General features: G+C 39.3%; 1 protein-coding gene across 1 annotated transcript in view; it reads right to left on the reverse strand.

The window, feature by feature from the left end:
• Nucleotides 1-1121: 1121 nt before the first annotated feature.
• Nucleotides 1122-17541, reverse strand: part of HMGCR (3-hydroxy-3-methylglutaryl-CoA reductase) — a 28631-nt gene continuing 12211 nt past the window's right edge. The window contains exons 9-20 of the mRNA XM_004766857.3: nt 17259-17419; nt 16892-17139; nt 16533-16711; nt 15302-15496; nt 14109-14267; nt 13802-13959; nt 12570-12675; nt 7434-7604; nt 6685-6825; nt 6445-6603; nt 5851-6005; nt 1122-5704 (exon numbers count right to left, since the gene is read on the reverse strand). Of these exons, the coding sequence (XP_004766914.1) occupies nt 5650-5704; nt 5851-6005; nt 6445-6603; nt 6685-6825; nt 7434-7604; nt 12570-12675; nt 13802-13959; nt 14109-14267; nt 15302-15496; nt 16533-16711; nt 16892-17139; nt 17259-17419 (1887 nt within the window). The 3' untranslated portion in view covers nt 1122-5649. The remainder of the gene's footprint in view (nt 5705-5850; nt 6006-6444; nt 6604-6684; nt 6826-7433; nt 7605-12569; nt 12676-13801; nt 13960-14108; nt 14268-15301; nt 15497-16532; nt 16712-16891; nt 17140-17258; nt 17420-17541) is intronic.

Genomic DNA, 17541 nt, shown 5'->3' on the forward strand with positions numbered 1-17541 from the left:
TTCTAAGGAGAACTTCTCTCTCCTCCCTTCAGACAACATTCAAAACCTACTTCAGGGTTCCAATTCCTGACCTTAATGATACCAGCCCCTCAACTCTCCCTCCTCAGTTCTTTTGTGCTTTTCTCCCTCCAGAGTTGGATTCTAGAACTATGGTGACATTGTGGTATTAGTCTAGCAGGTGTGCTAATAAGCGAGATTTCAGCTTATTGGCCCCAACTGGCTTCTAAGCCTTGGAACACAGCCACCCTCCAACCCTAAAACCAGCAGTTTCAATAGAATGTTTGTTTGAGGCAGTAAATAAGTAGTGAAAAAGAAGAGATGGCCCAGTTGTAAAACAGTAAATGGAGCTGAGAGGAGCAGAGGGTTTTTAACTTCAACAAAAGATGTGTATTTGAAAACAGAAGCGATAAATAGAGGAGACCCAGGAAAAGGGACACCATTATCTTCTTTTCTCCTGGGATGTGAACTTTAGGAAGCCATCCTGCTCTTCCAGCCAGGGATGGTGTGCCAGGAATCACAGAGCTGGTGGGGCAGACCAGAGGGGGCCTAGCTGAGCAGCTGCTAAGACATCATGAAAAGAGAGACCACTGGCTAAGCCCCTGTGGTGTTCTGCAGAAGGTCCTAGGCTGTTCCCTAAACTAGACAGACATGAGATCCATTCTGGAGCCACTGACAAAATACTTCCTGTTTCCATTGCTGGGTAAGAGAATGATTCTATTTATACAGAAGAGCCTACATACGGCATTTCGTAGAATGTGTAGAGCTAGGTAAGCCCTTAGAAGCCAGTAATGCAACTGTCTCATTTCACAGATAAGGAAAAGAGGAAGAGATGTGAAGCAAATTATCTAAAGGTCTCCCAGCTAGTTAGCAGAGCCATGACTAGAACGGAGGTCTCTGAATTCCCAAGTCTCTCTACACTGCTGTCCTCTTTCCCTGTGAAAGACTATTTTCTTTTTGGAATAAGTCCTGATTATACTTAGTGTCAGCCATTTAACAGCATTGAGGACCTTTAAATGTAAGGTACTGTACTAAGGTAATAAGAAAAGGCACGGTCCCATCCCTGTCTTCAAGAGACCCCCACTCAGTCTGGAAGAAAATGTGGGCAAGATTTACCACTAGAATACATAAAAGATTTCCAGTTTTTATTTGTATATATATAGATATTTTTTAATCACTTTAGTCCTTTGACAATGTACATAATTCAGTATAATTTTTCAAGAAATACACATTTATTAGAGAAAACGTGTCCAAAATTTCTTTGATGGTGTTCAAGTTGTGTTATCTACTGGCCTCGGTACACTGTCCTAAACAAGTTAAAAGACAGGCCTTTCCCAAAGAGCTTTCCATTTGAAATTACAATTATCCAGGTCATACCAGCACGCCAACTTTCAGCTTTTCTACTTACCAAGGACTGTAGTGTGGGTAAGAGCATCCAGATGGCCAGAGGTGAGTGGGCCGCTCCATACAGATCTGAGCATATTTTGCTCGTAAGAGCAATAAAGGTTTAAGAATGAGGTAGAACTCTCACGGGTTATATATACCCTAGATCAGAAAAGACTAAGGCAGGCAGTGCATTAAAACTCGATGGTTTTAGTTTCAGAGCCCTTTGAGGCTACAGCCCAAGTCCAGACAGTGAAATGGGCAGGGAGGAAGAGGTTCCTGTGTTTTAGCTCCTTTGTGAGCTTCATGGGCAGGAGAGAGCTGGGAAGGGAGGCTCTTTATTCACACACTATTTAGAGCTAACAGTACTCTGGATTTGCTTTATTGTGTCCAGTGCTTCTAACATGCAATCCCAGATAATTTTAAAATGGAGACTGAGACAGAACTACTCCCTTAGCTGTCTTCTATCCCCACCCCACCTACGAAACCCTGTGGACCATTTCAAATTTCAACTGACAGGAAAGCAAAGGAGTTCCATAATCAACATAAGGTAACTGATTACAGCCCTTCTAATTTGACTGCTTCTTTATGCTTTTTTCCTAAGAGTTTCCTCAGCAACACAGATGAGGTACTCTGTCTTGGCTGCTGGCACAAGGCCCTTCTCCATTTATGCTTGCTGTCAACTGGCTTCAGAATTCACCAGCTGGAATGGTCTATCAAGCCAGCTTCTTGCCTGAGAAATCTTGCTCCAGGGCTGCAATCCTGAGAGTAAAACTACAAAGAAGTCAAACTTTGGGGCTACAAGGCCAATGAGGTGAGGCTAGAGAGGAGATAGTAGTAGTTGCAAACCTCTTTAAAATTAGGCTCACCTGTTGTCATTTTCCCCCACTCTCACTTGGCCCTTTTGGAGAGAGAGCAGGAACCAAGGGATAAGAGAATGAGGGGAACAGGCTGCTAAAACTGAAGATGTGGAGACTTTGGGGGGTCACCAAATCCAAATAACACTTTCTAGTAGGTTAGTTGTTATATGGACTCTCTTAATCTCTAGGACCAATTCTGATTCTTCTTAACCAGTACTTGGTCCCTCCATTGTTGTTTCCCCCAACTGTATGGTTCTGAATAAACAATTTTCTAATACCCTCATTTACAGGAATGCCAGGCATCTCATACTAAAATCCAAAACTGTTAGAGCAGCTGCAGGGGCTTAATAGAAATGCTCATGTCCTGGCCCAGCTCAGCCCAGTCCAAAGGAATGAAAACCCTGAGGGCGGAGCCCAGCAACCTGTTCTGACAAGTCCTCCAGGTGTGTGCGCTGCATACTCAAGTGGGAAAACCACTGGATTAGACCACTCCTGTGTTCTACTTCCTAAATCCAGCTGTTAGCACAAGGCTTTTCTATTGGCCTTAGGGAGAAGCTGCTTGAAAATGTCTCACCCTCCTGACATAAGAGTGCCCGTGCCTCCATCAGTGGCTCTCAAACTTGCTCAGGGGAAAAGAAAGGAAAAAGGGGGTGGCATGTTCCATGTACATCACAATGAACAAGTAATCTGCTAAAATATAATTGTAAACTAAATCATTTGTGATCCTCTCAGCTTCCAGTGCAGAGTTTGTTAATTATTTTTGCTAACTGGGTAAAGTTAATTATTAATAAATTCAAGTCTTATCCATAGCAGATAGTTTTTGAAAAACCCTAGTCTTTAAAAAAAAATTCTAAAATGAATTTACTGCTGCTCTTATTTTAACCTGATGTACACAATGGATTTGTAGTGATGTGTTTTGCTGTTCTGTGTCCTTTCGTTTGAATGCGGGTCCTTCAATATGAGACATTCCCTTAAATGTAGTTCTCTATCCTCCCCTAAGATGAAGAAAAATCATGTCCTGCCATAGATGTCCCACTGCTCATCAGATCCCCCAAGCAGAAAAGGGCATGAAACTCTCCACTGTCACCTGTCCGGCCTGCTCCTCTCTAGAAGGGGCTGATCATGCAAGTGATCACTTGTCATTTCAGGAGAAAAATTCAAACTGATTTTCGAGTGTCTGGTTCTTAAGTGGTTCAAATATACCTTTCACTTTCTCCCTATAGCAGAGGGCAGTCAACAACTGCAAGTAAACAGCAATCAGCCTTTAAAGAGGCCAACTTCAGCTATACTAAGATTTATTCCCCAAGTAAGCTGTTACAGCTTCAGCATACAATCCCATTTGGTTTTGGCTGCCGGGTCTTTGTGCCCTTTTCCTCTCAACTAAGCCTCATGCCCAAATACCCAAAAGTAGTCCAGTTGAGATGAGATAAAGCTGAACTAATCAAATTCTCTAAAGTATAAAATACTTTAATACGCATACAAAACTGGCCTGCCATTAATGTCGGAGGAACTGGAGCACATAACGGAAAATGATAAAGGGTCATAGGACACCTAGCAGGAATTATTAGGTTACCATTCTAGTGAGACTTGATTTCAAGCTTCCAGGGCCTCGGCCAAGGGTTAATCCAAACAAGAAAAGGTTACTGTTTACACTGCTCAGCATTAACTTTTTCATAATTTACTGGAACTAGGCAAAAAGTATAACAAAATGTATACAATTTAGTCTTTGTACAAAACATTAATTTAGTGAGATGATGTTGATTACAGTCACCAGAATGAAGACTCACACTTTTCACTGCCACTTCCATGAAAAGTTTGGATAAATAAGTCACTGGCTGAAAGTCACAAGAGAAGCAATTTAAACTTTACATCCAACAGCAAAGATCAATCTTCCACAACAGTACTGCAGATACAATCACTCAGAGGCTCTCCATGCTGCCACGGCATTACTGGAATGTTCTTCAGAGTCCATCTTCTCTCTCCAACACTAACACTTGAAGCATTAAATGTAATATAAAATAAGGAGTTCTTTATTATTTATACAAAATTTGTACATTAAGAAAAAAATTAAAATTTTCAACAACTCTGCTGAGGAAGCTAAGAACTTTTATGGGTCTATCAAGGAGCCCCATGTGAATGTTTCAGTCACCAACCTCCTGGCCGCAGGAATGAAGCTCACTCCTCTGGGGCCATTCACGTGGCACTTTCACTGGCTCTGAAAGCTGATTTCCCTTTCAGCCAGCTCAATGAGCAAGCCAGGGTTTCTTGGACAACATTAAAAAACACTGTCTTCTCTGGCCCAAGTTTAGAATGTTTTATCCATATACAAGTTGATTTTTATTTATTTCTTAACACTTTCAATGAACTCCTAGCAGAAGAAGCTTTATTACAACATATACAGATTGGATAACGGTTCTTTACAAAACACTTAGATTTTTCCACTAAATAAATTTAATTGTCTTTTAAGTAATTAAAGTTGGCTTAGAGAAATGGTATTTTTCTTTCCAACCTGTTTTCCACCCTCTGAGTTCTGAGAGGTCACAGACTTACAAGTTCTTGCTATAGAGAGTCACCTTTGGCTAGGCAACATAAAGAGCTCTTGTATCTTTAACAAAGAATGCAAAACTCCGTTCCTTAAAGTCTTATGCTAGAAGATGCGTTCTAGCAATCTAGAAAAACATTTATACTTAGACAAAAGGCCTCTCTGAACAAATAGCCTGCAGAGATTAATGCAGTGATTTGTTTTCTTGATAGAATGATTTAGCACTGCTTAGCACATAATTCAGTAGTTTGGGAATAAGAGTAATTCTTGAAGAAAGGAGGTCCCCTTCTGAAGAATCACAATGGCTACCCCAAAGAGAAATCAAAATAGACCAGCACCAAATGAAGTATTAGTTTACAAAAAAATAAACTTAGCTCTTATCTCTTCAAGTCCTATAACCCAGACTTAATAAATTAACTATGAAATCAGTTTGTCAGCTACAGTATAATTTAAAAATGCATTTTCAACCAGAGGGGAAGGGAGGATGGAGAGGAGGGTCAATCTCACACTGATCATCACGAACTCCATGGATCTCATCAAAAGAAAACACTTTTTTCCAGCTTGTATTCTCTTTCAGAAGTGAGCTGTAGATTACCATCTGTGACGCTTTAAAGTATGGTATTCTTGTTGAGATCCTTCCAGAGAGCACAGCATGTAAAGTATTACACTATTTTTAGATCTGAGAAATCTGCATGGAACGAAGGATCTCAGACCTTTCTCAAACAGCCAAACACCAAGCAGTCGTTGTCTCATAGATCATATTATTCATCCTCAACATACCACCGCATTGAGCTTTTTAATTCACAGATTTTATGTTAGTCCTTTCAAACCCAATGCCCATGTTTCAGTTCAGAGCAGTCAGGCTGTTCAAGCAGCCTTCTTAGTGGAAGTTCCTTGGAGGTCTTGTAAATTTATCTTTGACCTATGGCAGAAAAAGACAAAGTAGAGATATAAAATACATTAAGAATACAGAATTTTAAGTTAGATCTATTGTATCTGCATAGTAGATTTTTGTACTATGTATCTTAAGTCTAGGGGAAAGAAGTTAAATACATCTTTAAGTCTTACCTGTTGTGAATCATGTGACTTTTGACAAGATGTCCAGCTGCCAATGCGGCCATCAGTGACAGTTCCCCAGCCATTACTGTACCACACACGATCCTGGCAAGCTGCCGGGCATTCTCCCCAGGATTGTCTTTGCATGCTCCTTGGACACCTAGCATCTGCAGCCAGGAAGAGACACAGCAGGACTCACCTTTAAAGTCACGACAATAACTTCCTTCTCTACCAACTGAAATAAGGGCAACTATAATGGCATCAGAATAGAATTGGACTTCCAGTGGAAGTACTCAATTTCCAAGATCTGATAGCCAGCACTGACAATAATACCACAGGGTACATAACATCTACAACCTGGTTTGCAGGACACTTACTCAGAGTAAATGAACATTCATTTGCTCTCTTAATCTACTTTCTCATTTTACTTAAGCACATGCCTGAATATGCTTACTTGGATACAACAGGATAGGCTGGTGAGAAGCAAAAAGAATGAAAAGACCCGCTAAAACTCAGGTGAGTGACAAGTTATGCCAGGCAGAAACAGAATCCCAGAAAGTCAGAACTAGGCATGAGGTCAGCAACTTCGGGGCTGAGGTGTCATACCTGCAAACAGGCTTGCTGAGGGAGCAGGTTGGTCCCACCACCCACAGTTCCAATCTCTATAGATGGCATGGTGCAACTGATGTACAAATCTTCATTTGTGGGACCACTTGCTTCCATTAAAGTAATACAGTTTGAACTACCAACATTTTGTGCTGCATCCTGGAAAAAAATAAAAAGAAGAAGTATAACACTTCCCTTCCTTTACAAAAGAGAACAGTAAAGTGGAGGTTGAGCTCTCACCTGTCCACAGGCAATGTAGATGGCAGTTACAATGTTCGCCGCGTGGGCATTGTAGCCTCCAATGCTCCCGGCCATGGCAGAGCCCACCAGGTTCTTATTAATGTTGACCTCAATCATAGCTTCTGTAGTAGTCTTTAATACCTAGCAAACAGACTTGTGCACATTTTGTATGTTCCCCCAGAAGATTCAGGGTATGCTACCTAGATCTACCCTTTGGTAAAGCAAGAGTTTAGATATGGCTCCACTGAAGCCTTGTCCTCAATAAAGAGTATCAGTCAAGTTTGTTGATGTGAATGCCACACGCTGATGGGCAAGATACATGCAACAGTCACCTTTAACATAAAATACACCGTATACTAAGCTTTACTTAAAATGTTAATATTTGGGGCGCCTGGGTGGCTCAGTGGGTTAAGCCTCTGCCTTCGGCTCAGGTCATGATCTCAGGGTCCTGGGATCGAGTCCCGCATCGGGCTCTCTGCTCAGCAGGGAGCCTGCTTCCTCTCTCTCTGCCTGCCTCTCTGCCTACTTGTGATCTCTGTCTGTCAAATAAATAAAATCTTTAAAAAAAAAAAAAATATTCCTTTCCCCAATCTTTAACCCAATTAAAGATTAACAAAATAATAAAATAAAATAAAAACAATAATAATATATAAATATATGTGTATATATAATATATAAATTAAAATACAGTAATAAAAGTAACAATAATATTGTTATATACAAATAATAAAAATAAAATTATCACTCACTTCTCTGACAACCTTGGCTGGAATGACAGCTTCACAAACCACAGACTTTCCTCTTCCCTCTATCCAATTTATAGCAGCAGGTTTCTTGTCAGTACAGTAGTTACCGCTAACTGCTAGAATCTGCATTTCTGGGAAATACTCATGAAGCTTTGAAAGTGCCTTCTCTGTGCCCTGTCAAGAACACAACAAAATTAAAATGCACAGCTATTTACAGATCAGAGGCTTTATTTGTATATAGTAATATTAACAAGTACAATTAACTATAATATTTCTAAATACAATAATTAAAAACCAGCTTCATTAGCCATCGCAGTGATAAACTTCTCAGTCAGTATAGACTCCTACTGTTTTTCTTTCTTTCTAGGAGTGAAAACAAAGTTCTTTGCAGTCACTGATGAACAGGGATGTAAATGAGAACATAATGAGAATATTAAAATGGGAGAAGATATTTGCAAATGACTTAACAGATAAAGGGCTACTATTCAAAATTTATAAACAAGTTACCAAACTCAACACCCCAAAAAACAAAAAAGCCAATCAGGAAATGGGCAGAAGACATGAACAGACATTTCTGCAAAGAAGACATCCAAACGGCCAACAGACACATGAAAAAATGCTCAACATCATATGGCATCAGGGAAATACAAATCAAAACCATAATGAGATACCACCTCACACCAGTAAAAATGGCTAAAATGAACCACTCAGGAAATGACAGACGTTGGGGAGGATGCCATGCAAGGGGAACCCTCCCACACTGTTGAGAGGAATGCAAGCTGGTGCAGCCACTCTGGAAACAGTACGGAGATTCTTCAAAAAGTTGATAATAGAGCTACCCTAGGACCCAGCAATCGCATTACTGGGTATTTACCCTAAAGATACAAATGTAGTGATCCAAAGGGGCACCTGCACCTGAATGTTTTATAGCAGCAATGTCCACAATAGCCAAACTATGGAAAGAGCCCAGATGTTCATCAACAGATGAATGGATAAAGAAGATGTGATACACACACACACACACACACACACACACACACACATAAAGGAATATTACTATATATAGAGAGAGTGTGTGTGTGAGAGTGTGTATATATAATGGAATATTACTCAGCCATCAAAAAGAATGAAATCTTGTCATTTGCAACAAAATGGATGGAATAGGGTGGAGGTGTTTTGCTAAGTGAGCTAAGTCAATCAGAGAAAAAAGACAAATGCCCTATGATTTCACTCATATGTGGAATTTGAGAAACAGATGAACATAGGGTCGAGAAGGAAAAATGAAATAAGATAAAAACAGAGAGGGAGACAAACCATAAGAGATGCTGAACTCCAGGAACCAAACTGAAGGGTGGGTGAAGAGGAGGGGATAATTGAGTGATGGGCATTAAGGAGGGCACTTGATGTAATGAGAGTACTAGGTGGTATATACAACTGATGAATCACTAAATTTTACCCCTGAAAATAATAATACAGTATATGTTAATTAAATTGAATTTAAATAAAAAAGTTTTAAATAAGACTTAATTTAAAAATACTCAGTGAGAGTATAATACTCATAATCATGTCACTGGGAGTAACTTGACCCACGACTGACATGTAATAAATTACCTCTTCTAGTTATTCAAGTGTTACCCAAAAGCCCAAGTTACCGAGTCAGTAAAGACCAGATATTACAGTAAATCCTATTGTAAATGAAAGTCATTGGGATCACCCTTATAAAAATGTAAACAGGACTTCCAATTAAGTGAAATTAATTCAATTAACAACTCATACCTCAATAACCGAAGACATACTTACTTGCAATTTTAAAAAATGTGTTTTACTTGTGGTTAAAACACATGTGACATAGAACTTACCACCTTAACTATTTTTAAGTATACAGGTTAGTGTTAAGTACATAATTCATGCTGTGGTACAGCCCATCTCCAGAACTATGTTCATCTTACAAAACTGAAACTTCAAACCCATTAAACAGCAACTCCCTATTTCCTTTTTCCTCAGCCCCTGGTAATCACCCTTCCACTTCCTGTCTCTACAAATGAATTTAACTGAATTAGGTTAAGTGTGAATTTGCAAAGTATTTGTCTTTTTTGTTAACCAGATTATTTAACTTAGCAAGTGATCCTCAAGGTTTATTTAGCATATGTGCAAATTTCCTATTTTTTTAGGGTTTTATAATATCCCATTATATGTACATACCACATTTTCTATATTGATTCATCTGTCCAGGAACACCTGGGTTGCTTCTGCCTTTAGACTACTGTGAATAATGCTGCCACAAACATGGATATACAAAAAAAAGTCTCTGAAACCCTCTTTTGAGTTATTTTGGGTAAATACCCCGAAATGAAATTGCTGGATCATAATTCTCTTTTTAATTTTTTTAGGAACTACTGTACTGTTTCTTTTTAAACAACTTTTAAGGGGCACATGGGTGGCTCAGTCTTTAAGAGTCTGCCTTCGGCTTGGGTCAGGATCCCAGGGTCCTGGGATTGAGCCCCACACTGGGCTCCTTGCTTGGTGGGAAGCCTGCTTCTCCCTCTCCCACTCCCCCTGCTTGTGTTCCTGCTCTCACTGTCTCTGTCAAATAAATAAATCTTAAAAAATAATAAAAAATAAACAACTTTTAAAACCTACATTTTTAGTCACTATCCTCTTTCTCTTTCAGAACGGTCCTCATATACAGGTAAACCACAAAATAAATTTTGCTAACTTAATTGACTTTAACACATTTGTGAGTATTTGTAATAATAAGTATCAGTAGAATAAAATGTAAGCCACATACCATCTTCTTATAAGGAAATAATTAAAATAAATGGATTATACCCATGAACTTGGCCTCTTACATATAGGTCTTTAGAAGATGTGAGCTTTCAAGGCTTTTAGGACGAAGTTAAGAAGCACTAACCCCAAGATTCTTCCCAGCTCTTCTAAGAGATCCAGAACATGTATAATGCCAAATCGAAATTAAACATATCACATACAAATACTAGTCAGGAAATGCCTGATGACAGTAACAATGTGACAGAAGAAAGAGAAATTAAGCAATCAAATCCATTTACAATAGCACCAAAAGCCGTAAGATACCTAGGAATAAACCTAACCAAAGAGGTAAAGGATCTATACTCTAGAAACTATGGAATACGTATGAAAGAAATTGAGGAAGACAGAAAGAGATGGGAAAACATTCCATGCTCATTGCCTGGAAGAATAAACATTGTGAAAATGTCTATACTGCCCAGAGCAATCTACACTTTCAATGCAATCCCTATCAAAATACCATCAACATTTTTCACAGAGCTGGAACAAACAATCCTAAAATTTGTATGGAACCAGAAAAGAACCTGAATCATCAGGGGATTGCTGAAAAAGAAAACCAAAGCTGGTGGCTTCACAATTCTGGACTTCAAGCTATATTACAAAGCTGTGATCATCAAGACAGCATGGTATTGGCACAGAAACAGACACATAGGTCAGGGGAACAGAATAGAGACCCCGGAAATGGACCCTCAACTCTATGGTCAACTAATCTTCGATAAAGCAGGAAAGAATATCTAATGGAAAAAAGACAGCCTCTTCAATAAATGGTGCTGGGAAAACTGGACAGAAGAATATATAGAAGAATGAAACTGGACCATTCTCTTATACATAACACATAAACATAAACTCAAAATGGATGAAAGACCTCAATGTGAGACAGGAATCCATCACAATCCTAGAAGAAAACATAGGCAGTAACCTCTTTCCACACTGGCCACAGTGACCTCTTTCAAGACACATCACTAACGGCAAGGGAAACAAAAGCAAAAATGAACTTTAGGGATTCATGAAGATAAAAAGCTTTTGCACAGCAAAGGAAACAGTCAACAAAACTAAGCAGCAACTCATGGAATGGGATAAGATATTTGCAAATGACGTTAAAGGGCTGGTATCCAAGATTTATAAAGAACTTCTCAAACTTAACACCTGAAAAACAAATAATCCAGTCAGTAAATGGGCAGAACATGAACAATCACTTCTCCAAAGAAGACATACGAATGGCTAATAGACACATGAAAAAATGTCCATCAGGGAAATACAAATCAAAACCACGAAGAGAAGCCACCTTACACCAGCTAGAATGGCACAAATTAACAAGACAGAAAACAAGTGTTGGCAAGGATGCAGAGAAAGGGGAACCCTCTCACACTGTTGGTAGGAATGCAAATTGGTGCAGCCACTCTAGAAAACAGTCTGGAGGTTCCTCAAGATGTTAAAAATAGAGATACCCTACAACCCAGCAATTGCACTACTAGGTATTTACCTCAAAGATACAGATGTAGTGAAAAGAAGGGGCACCTGCACCCCAATGTTCATAGCAGCAATGTCCACAATAGCCAAAATGTGGAAGGAGCTGAGATGCCCTTCAACAGATGACTGGATAAAGATGTGGTTCATATATATGACGGAATATTCCTCAGCCGTCAGAAAGGATGAATACCTACTATTTGCATCGACATAGATGGAACTGGAGGGGTTTATGCTAAGTGAAATAAAAGTAAGTCAAGCAGAAAGACAATTACATGGTTTCATTCGTATGTGGAACATAAGGAATAGTGCGAAGGACCACAGGAAGGTAGGGAAAACTGAATGGGAAGAAGTCAGGGAGACAAACTAAGAGAGACTCTGGACTCTGGGAATCAAACTGAGGATTATAGCAGTGGGGGTGGTAAAGGGATGGGTAACCAGGTGATGGGTAGTAAGGAGGGCACTGGGTGTTATATGCAACTAATATATCGTGAACACATCAAAAACTAATGATGTACGATATGCTGGCTAACTGAACAAATACTAACTAATTAGTTAATTAAAAGTAAAATATAAACCCTCTTCAGGACCTTAAAAAAAAGTCTGATGAGTTATATGTATCAGAATTTAGCTTTTAATAAAAATTTTCCACTCAATCCTTTAAATAATATATGTGTGTGTGTATATATACATACATACATACATACATACATACATACATGAAACAAAATTTAAAAATACAGGACATAAACAGGAAGTCTGCTCCCCACTCTTACCTCCCTAACACCTAGTTCCCCTCCCCTAGGATAATCGGTCTCGCACGTTTTAATACAGGCTATCCAGGCTCACCTTTGAAATCATGTTCATCCCCATGGCATCACCTGACCTGGACTGGAAACGAATATAAAGATTGCGACCAGCCATAGTCATTTGAAGTTTCTGCAGACGTGCAAACCTGTAAACAAAGCAAAGATTTTTTTATTTTGTTATTTTTTTGAGAAGACGGAACTTCCCTTAAAAATCTAGTTCAGTTGAGGGCGCCTGCGTGGCTCAGTTGGTTAAGCAACTGCCTTCAGTTCAGGTTCCAGCTCAGGTCAGAGTCCCAGGACCAAGTCGCACATCAGGCTCCCAGCTCCATGGGGAATCTGCTTCTCCCTCTGACCTTCTCCCCTCTCATGCTCTCTCTCACTGTCTCTCTCAAATAAATAAATATAATCTTAAAAGAAAAAATTCTAGTTCAGTTGATTTATTTTACACGTAAGAGAACGCTCATGGAAATTACTTATTTAATGTATTTTCTTCTTTAACTAAATGTTACGTTAGAACACTAATTCAACCAGCTCATTCTTACATGCCACAAGAGAGGGCTGCTATAGACATCATCATCACAGACAGACTTTAAAAGTCAAAAAAAATAAATAAACAAACTAAAATGGAGCTATTGATGGGGCACTTGGGTAGCTCAGTCACTGAAGTGTCCATTCCTTGATTTCAGTTTGGGTCATGATCTCAGGGTCAAGGGATGGAGCTCCACGTTGGGTTCCTTGCACTGTGGAGCCTGCTTGAGATTCTCTCTCTCCTTCTCACTCTGACCCATCCCCCACTCATATATACACTGTCTCTCTAAAAAAATAAAATGGGGCTATTTTTTGTACTGATCATGCTTCTTTATAGATTTAATTTTCTGGATTCAAAGTAAACTTACTACTATACAAATATTTCTACCCTGCTTAGAAAATCTTTTTTTCAGGCCATTCCTCCCTAGGGCAATTCTAAGTCAACACTCTTCTAGGACAAAGTAACAGTCTAATCAAATTGAGTCTTGTAAAATCAACGCACAAACTTACTAGCGCATGCTTTTTTTTTTCTCTTTACTCTTATGGAGGTATTCATTTGGATCAACATTTTGCCCCCGACCACATCCCCCAAACTAAGCATAAATATTACTCATTTTGACTAAATGGACTTCGAATTAATGTTTAGTTATATCAGGCAGGCAGTATGTTAACAGTTACATTTAGTGATCACAGAAGTTGACAGTGGCTCTGAAATAATATAAATTTATATAAACCTCCTCATACCTGCTGGTGCTATCAAAAGCCTCCTTTATCACTGTGAATCCTTCAGGTGTCTCAAGCCAGGCCTTCACTTCCGCAGAGTCACAAGCACGGGGAAGACGCACCACGGGGCCTCGAGTCATCCCATCTGCGAGGATTCGACTGCTGGCACCTCCACCAAGCTGCACAGAGGATGTTACAAAAGCGTATGTTAATCCTGCAAACACTTCTGCCTGTCGCAAAAGGTATCCCTGATCGTCCCCAAATCTATTCTCCTCGCCTGGCCTCAGGGCCCATCTTAAAATAGGCAAATATGTAAAAGGCAACTTACACCTATTGCTCTGCAGCCTCTATTAGTACTGGCCACAAGGCACCCTTCTGTTGTTGCCATTGGAACCTGAAATTCCTTTCCATCCAAGCACAGAGGTCCTGCCACTCCAACAGGGATGGGCATATATCCAATAACATTCTCACAACAGGCTCCCATCACCTACAAGGTAAAGTCAGGCAGCAAGTGAAAATCTGTATCGCAAATACACAGCCCTTGTCATTAATAATTTTCTTCAAACTTAAACCTTTAGTATATTTGTCAACAAAATCTTCTACTTATTTTTTTTTAAGATTTTATTTATTTATTTGATAGAGATCACAAGTAGTTAAAGATTTTATTTATTTGGGTGGAGGGCACGCATGAGCCAGGGAGGGCCAGGGGGTGAGAGATTTCAAGCAGAGTCCCTGCTGAGCTAGGAGGCCAGCACAGGGCTTGATCTCATGATGCTGAGAGTACCACCTGAGCTGAAACCACGAGTTGGGACACCCAACCAAGCCACCCAAGCGCCCCTTTCATATACTCTCTAGAAGTATTTAAAAAGTATTAGAACGCCTGGGTGGTTTGGTCAGTTAAGCATCTACATTCGGCTTGGATCATGATCCCAGGGTCCTGGGATGGAGCCCCACAGGCTCTTCACTCGTTGGAGAGTCTGCTTCTCCCTCTCCCTCTGCCCCATGCCCCTTCATGCTTTCTTGCATTCCCTCTCTCTCTCATTCTCTCTCTGTCAAATACATCTTTTTGGGGGCGCCTGGGTGGTTCAGTCGGTTGAGTCTCTTTGACTCAAGTCACAGTCCCAGGGTCCTGGGATCAACTCCACATCGGGCTCTTTGCTAAGCAGGGAGCCTGTTTCTCCCTCCACCTGCTGCTCCCCCTGCTTGTATGCTTTCTCACCCTCTCGCTCTCTCTGACAAATAAATGAATGCTTTTAAAAAAAAAAAAAAAAAAGGGAAGTATTTAAAAGTACTAAAATCACTAAGTAATGACTATAAACAACAGGAAAAATATCTTTAATTTTTAGGACCTATAATCATAAGCAGAATACAAAATTACAGTAAAAGCATTTTTAAAAAATGTTTTAAAATACTATGTACATATAAAAAAGACTAGTCAAGAAAAACACTAAAAAGCTGAAGAATAAAGCTACAGGAATAAAACGGCAAAGCAAACTTTCCCACACCAAGAAAACAACATACCAAGGAGTAATTATAGTCCCTGTATGGTAGATACTGGAGAGAAGAAGGCTCTGGAAGTTTTCGGGAAAGTAACTGTCGGCGAATGGATACACCTCGTTCATGAGTTTCCATCAGAGTTTCCAATTTGTAAGCTGGGATATGTTTAGCATTGACTAATTGGATGATCTCAGCATCACTAAGGAATTTTGCACCTTTCTAAAGAAATGAAAAAAAAAAAAAAAGGAGGGATTGGTGGGAAAGGGATGACAAAAAACTTTAAGAAGTTCCTTTCATATTCTTTATAACAAATAAGGCATTTAAAACAACAATGCTCTCAGAAGAAGAGAACCCAAAGAACTTTAGCGTTCTAAAGGAGATTATTTGAGTGGAAATAAGAATATCAAAATGAAAGCAAATTCTTTATAAAAATGACACTAAACAAATGTAAAACCGAAACACCAAATTTTACAAGTGAAATTTATAGAAAAAGAATATTCATAATTAAGATTCTGATGCCCACCCTCTAAATTTCGTTAACTCTGTATATAGAAAGATAGTTCAAATATCAGTACACATGTTAATAGGAACGAGGGAAAGTGAAAGACAAACAAACCTGATGTTACTCTCACTCATGTGCACATAAATTAAGAATGAACCAGATTAAGCAGATAGAGATGGAATACAATATTCACACTAAAGCATGAATGGACTCATATGGTCATGTAGGCAGAACACCCATTCACATGTCAGAAAGGAAAACAAACTTCCTCTTGAGCATCAAGCTTACTTTTGAAACAAATCAAAAACAACAACAACAAAAAACTTCCTTCAGTCTTTGAAGTTCATTTTTGAGTTCAACCTTTGCTAGGCCCTAAGATTCAAGAGAATAGAGTAGTGGCTTATCTCTCTGGCAAATACTAATAAAGTACAAGGAGCATTGACCTTGAGTCAGTAAATCTTGAATTCTGGACACCAGCTTTTCCATTTCCTAAATGTATTACTTTGGAAAATACTTAAGCCTCCTGGAGCCCCAGCTTTCTCTTTCATATCTGAAAAATGGAGATAATTCCAACAATCTCACAAGGTTGCAGGGAATAAATAAATAAGGCCACTACCTGTAAACCACAGAACACAGTGCCCAAAACTTAGTAGGTACTCAGGACCATAATTTTCTTCCTTCCTTCCTCTAATTTAAAAAAAAAAAGCTCCTTTTCTTAAGATACTAACCTTAAGTTAATTTTATTTTCCTCACCTCTGCATTCCCAAGTATCTGTAGACATTCTTCATTAGGCCGAGGCTCCACAGGGAGTTCAATTTCAGGTTCCTGTGTCTCTAGTTCCAGCGAAGTATCAAGTAAGGAGGAGTTACCAACCACAAACGTAGCTCTGTTTGGAGTGTCAGTTTCTGCCACTAAGGGTTTTATGACCTCAACTGTTCAAGAGAACAAAAGAAATCTCACAACTGTGAACGTAGTTCCCCCCCACCACACCCTGCAGACCCCAAGCCCAGTTCCAGGAGACGGTGGGAAGGATGTGAACATAAGTTTTAAAATGAACTCAACTTGACAAATCAGTAGTGGAAGAATAGAAAATAAAGAGAACAAGAAATCACCTTTTCTTTCTCTGTTTATTCTTGTCTCCTCCTCAGCTGTATGGACTTTCTGGCTATTTCTGACCAGTATAGGTTCACGTCTACAACAATCATCTGGGACTTTTTTGGGAGTCACTACAGGAGATGTGATAGGGTTTTTTAATGAGAGTGTAGATTCTGTCTCAGCTTGTTCAAAGAAGATGTACTTGACAGCCAGAAGGAGAGCTAAACTTAGGGTAATAACTTGTTCAATATCCATGCTGATCATTCTAAATAAAAGAAAGCACATTAAAATGTTATTACTCGGGCACAAAAAAGGCACAACTGACTTTTAGTAATACCGAATGCTATGATTAATACACAATAAATTAGGTCTCAGGTAACTTACTTAGAGAGATAAAACTGCCAGAGGGAAACACTTGGTTCAATTCTCTTGGACACATTTTCATCCAATCCTAAAGAAACTTTAGAATTTTCTGCCGTACTGTTTTGAGGAGAAGGATCAGCTATCCAGCGACTATGGGCGTGAACAAGAACCAAGCCTAGAGACTGAAATAAAATGTTATAAATTATGTATCCTCTGCATATCAATGGCACCTCAACTTCTCATCCTTAACATCTGGATAACCAGATACTATCTCCCACAGCCTCCCCTCAACATGAAAAGAAAG

The sequence above is a fragment of the Mustela putorius genome, unplaced genomic scaffold (genome assembly GCF_011764305.1).
Source record: "Mustela putorius furo isolate JIRA1106 unplaced genomic scaffold, ASM1176430v1.1 tig00537350_pilon_pilon_pilon, whole genome shotgun sequence".
Classification (NCBI taxonomy): Eukaryota; Metazoa; Chordata; class Mammalia; order Carnivora; family Mustelidae; genus Mustela; species Mustela putorius.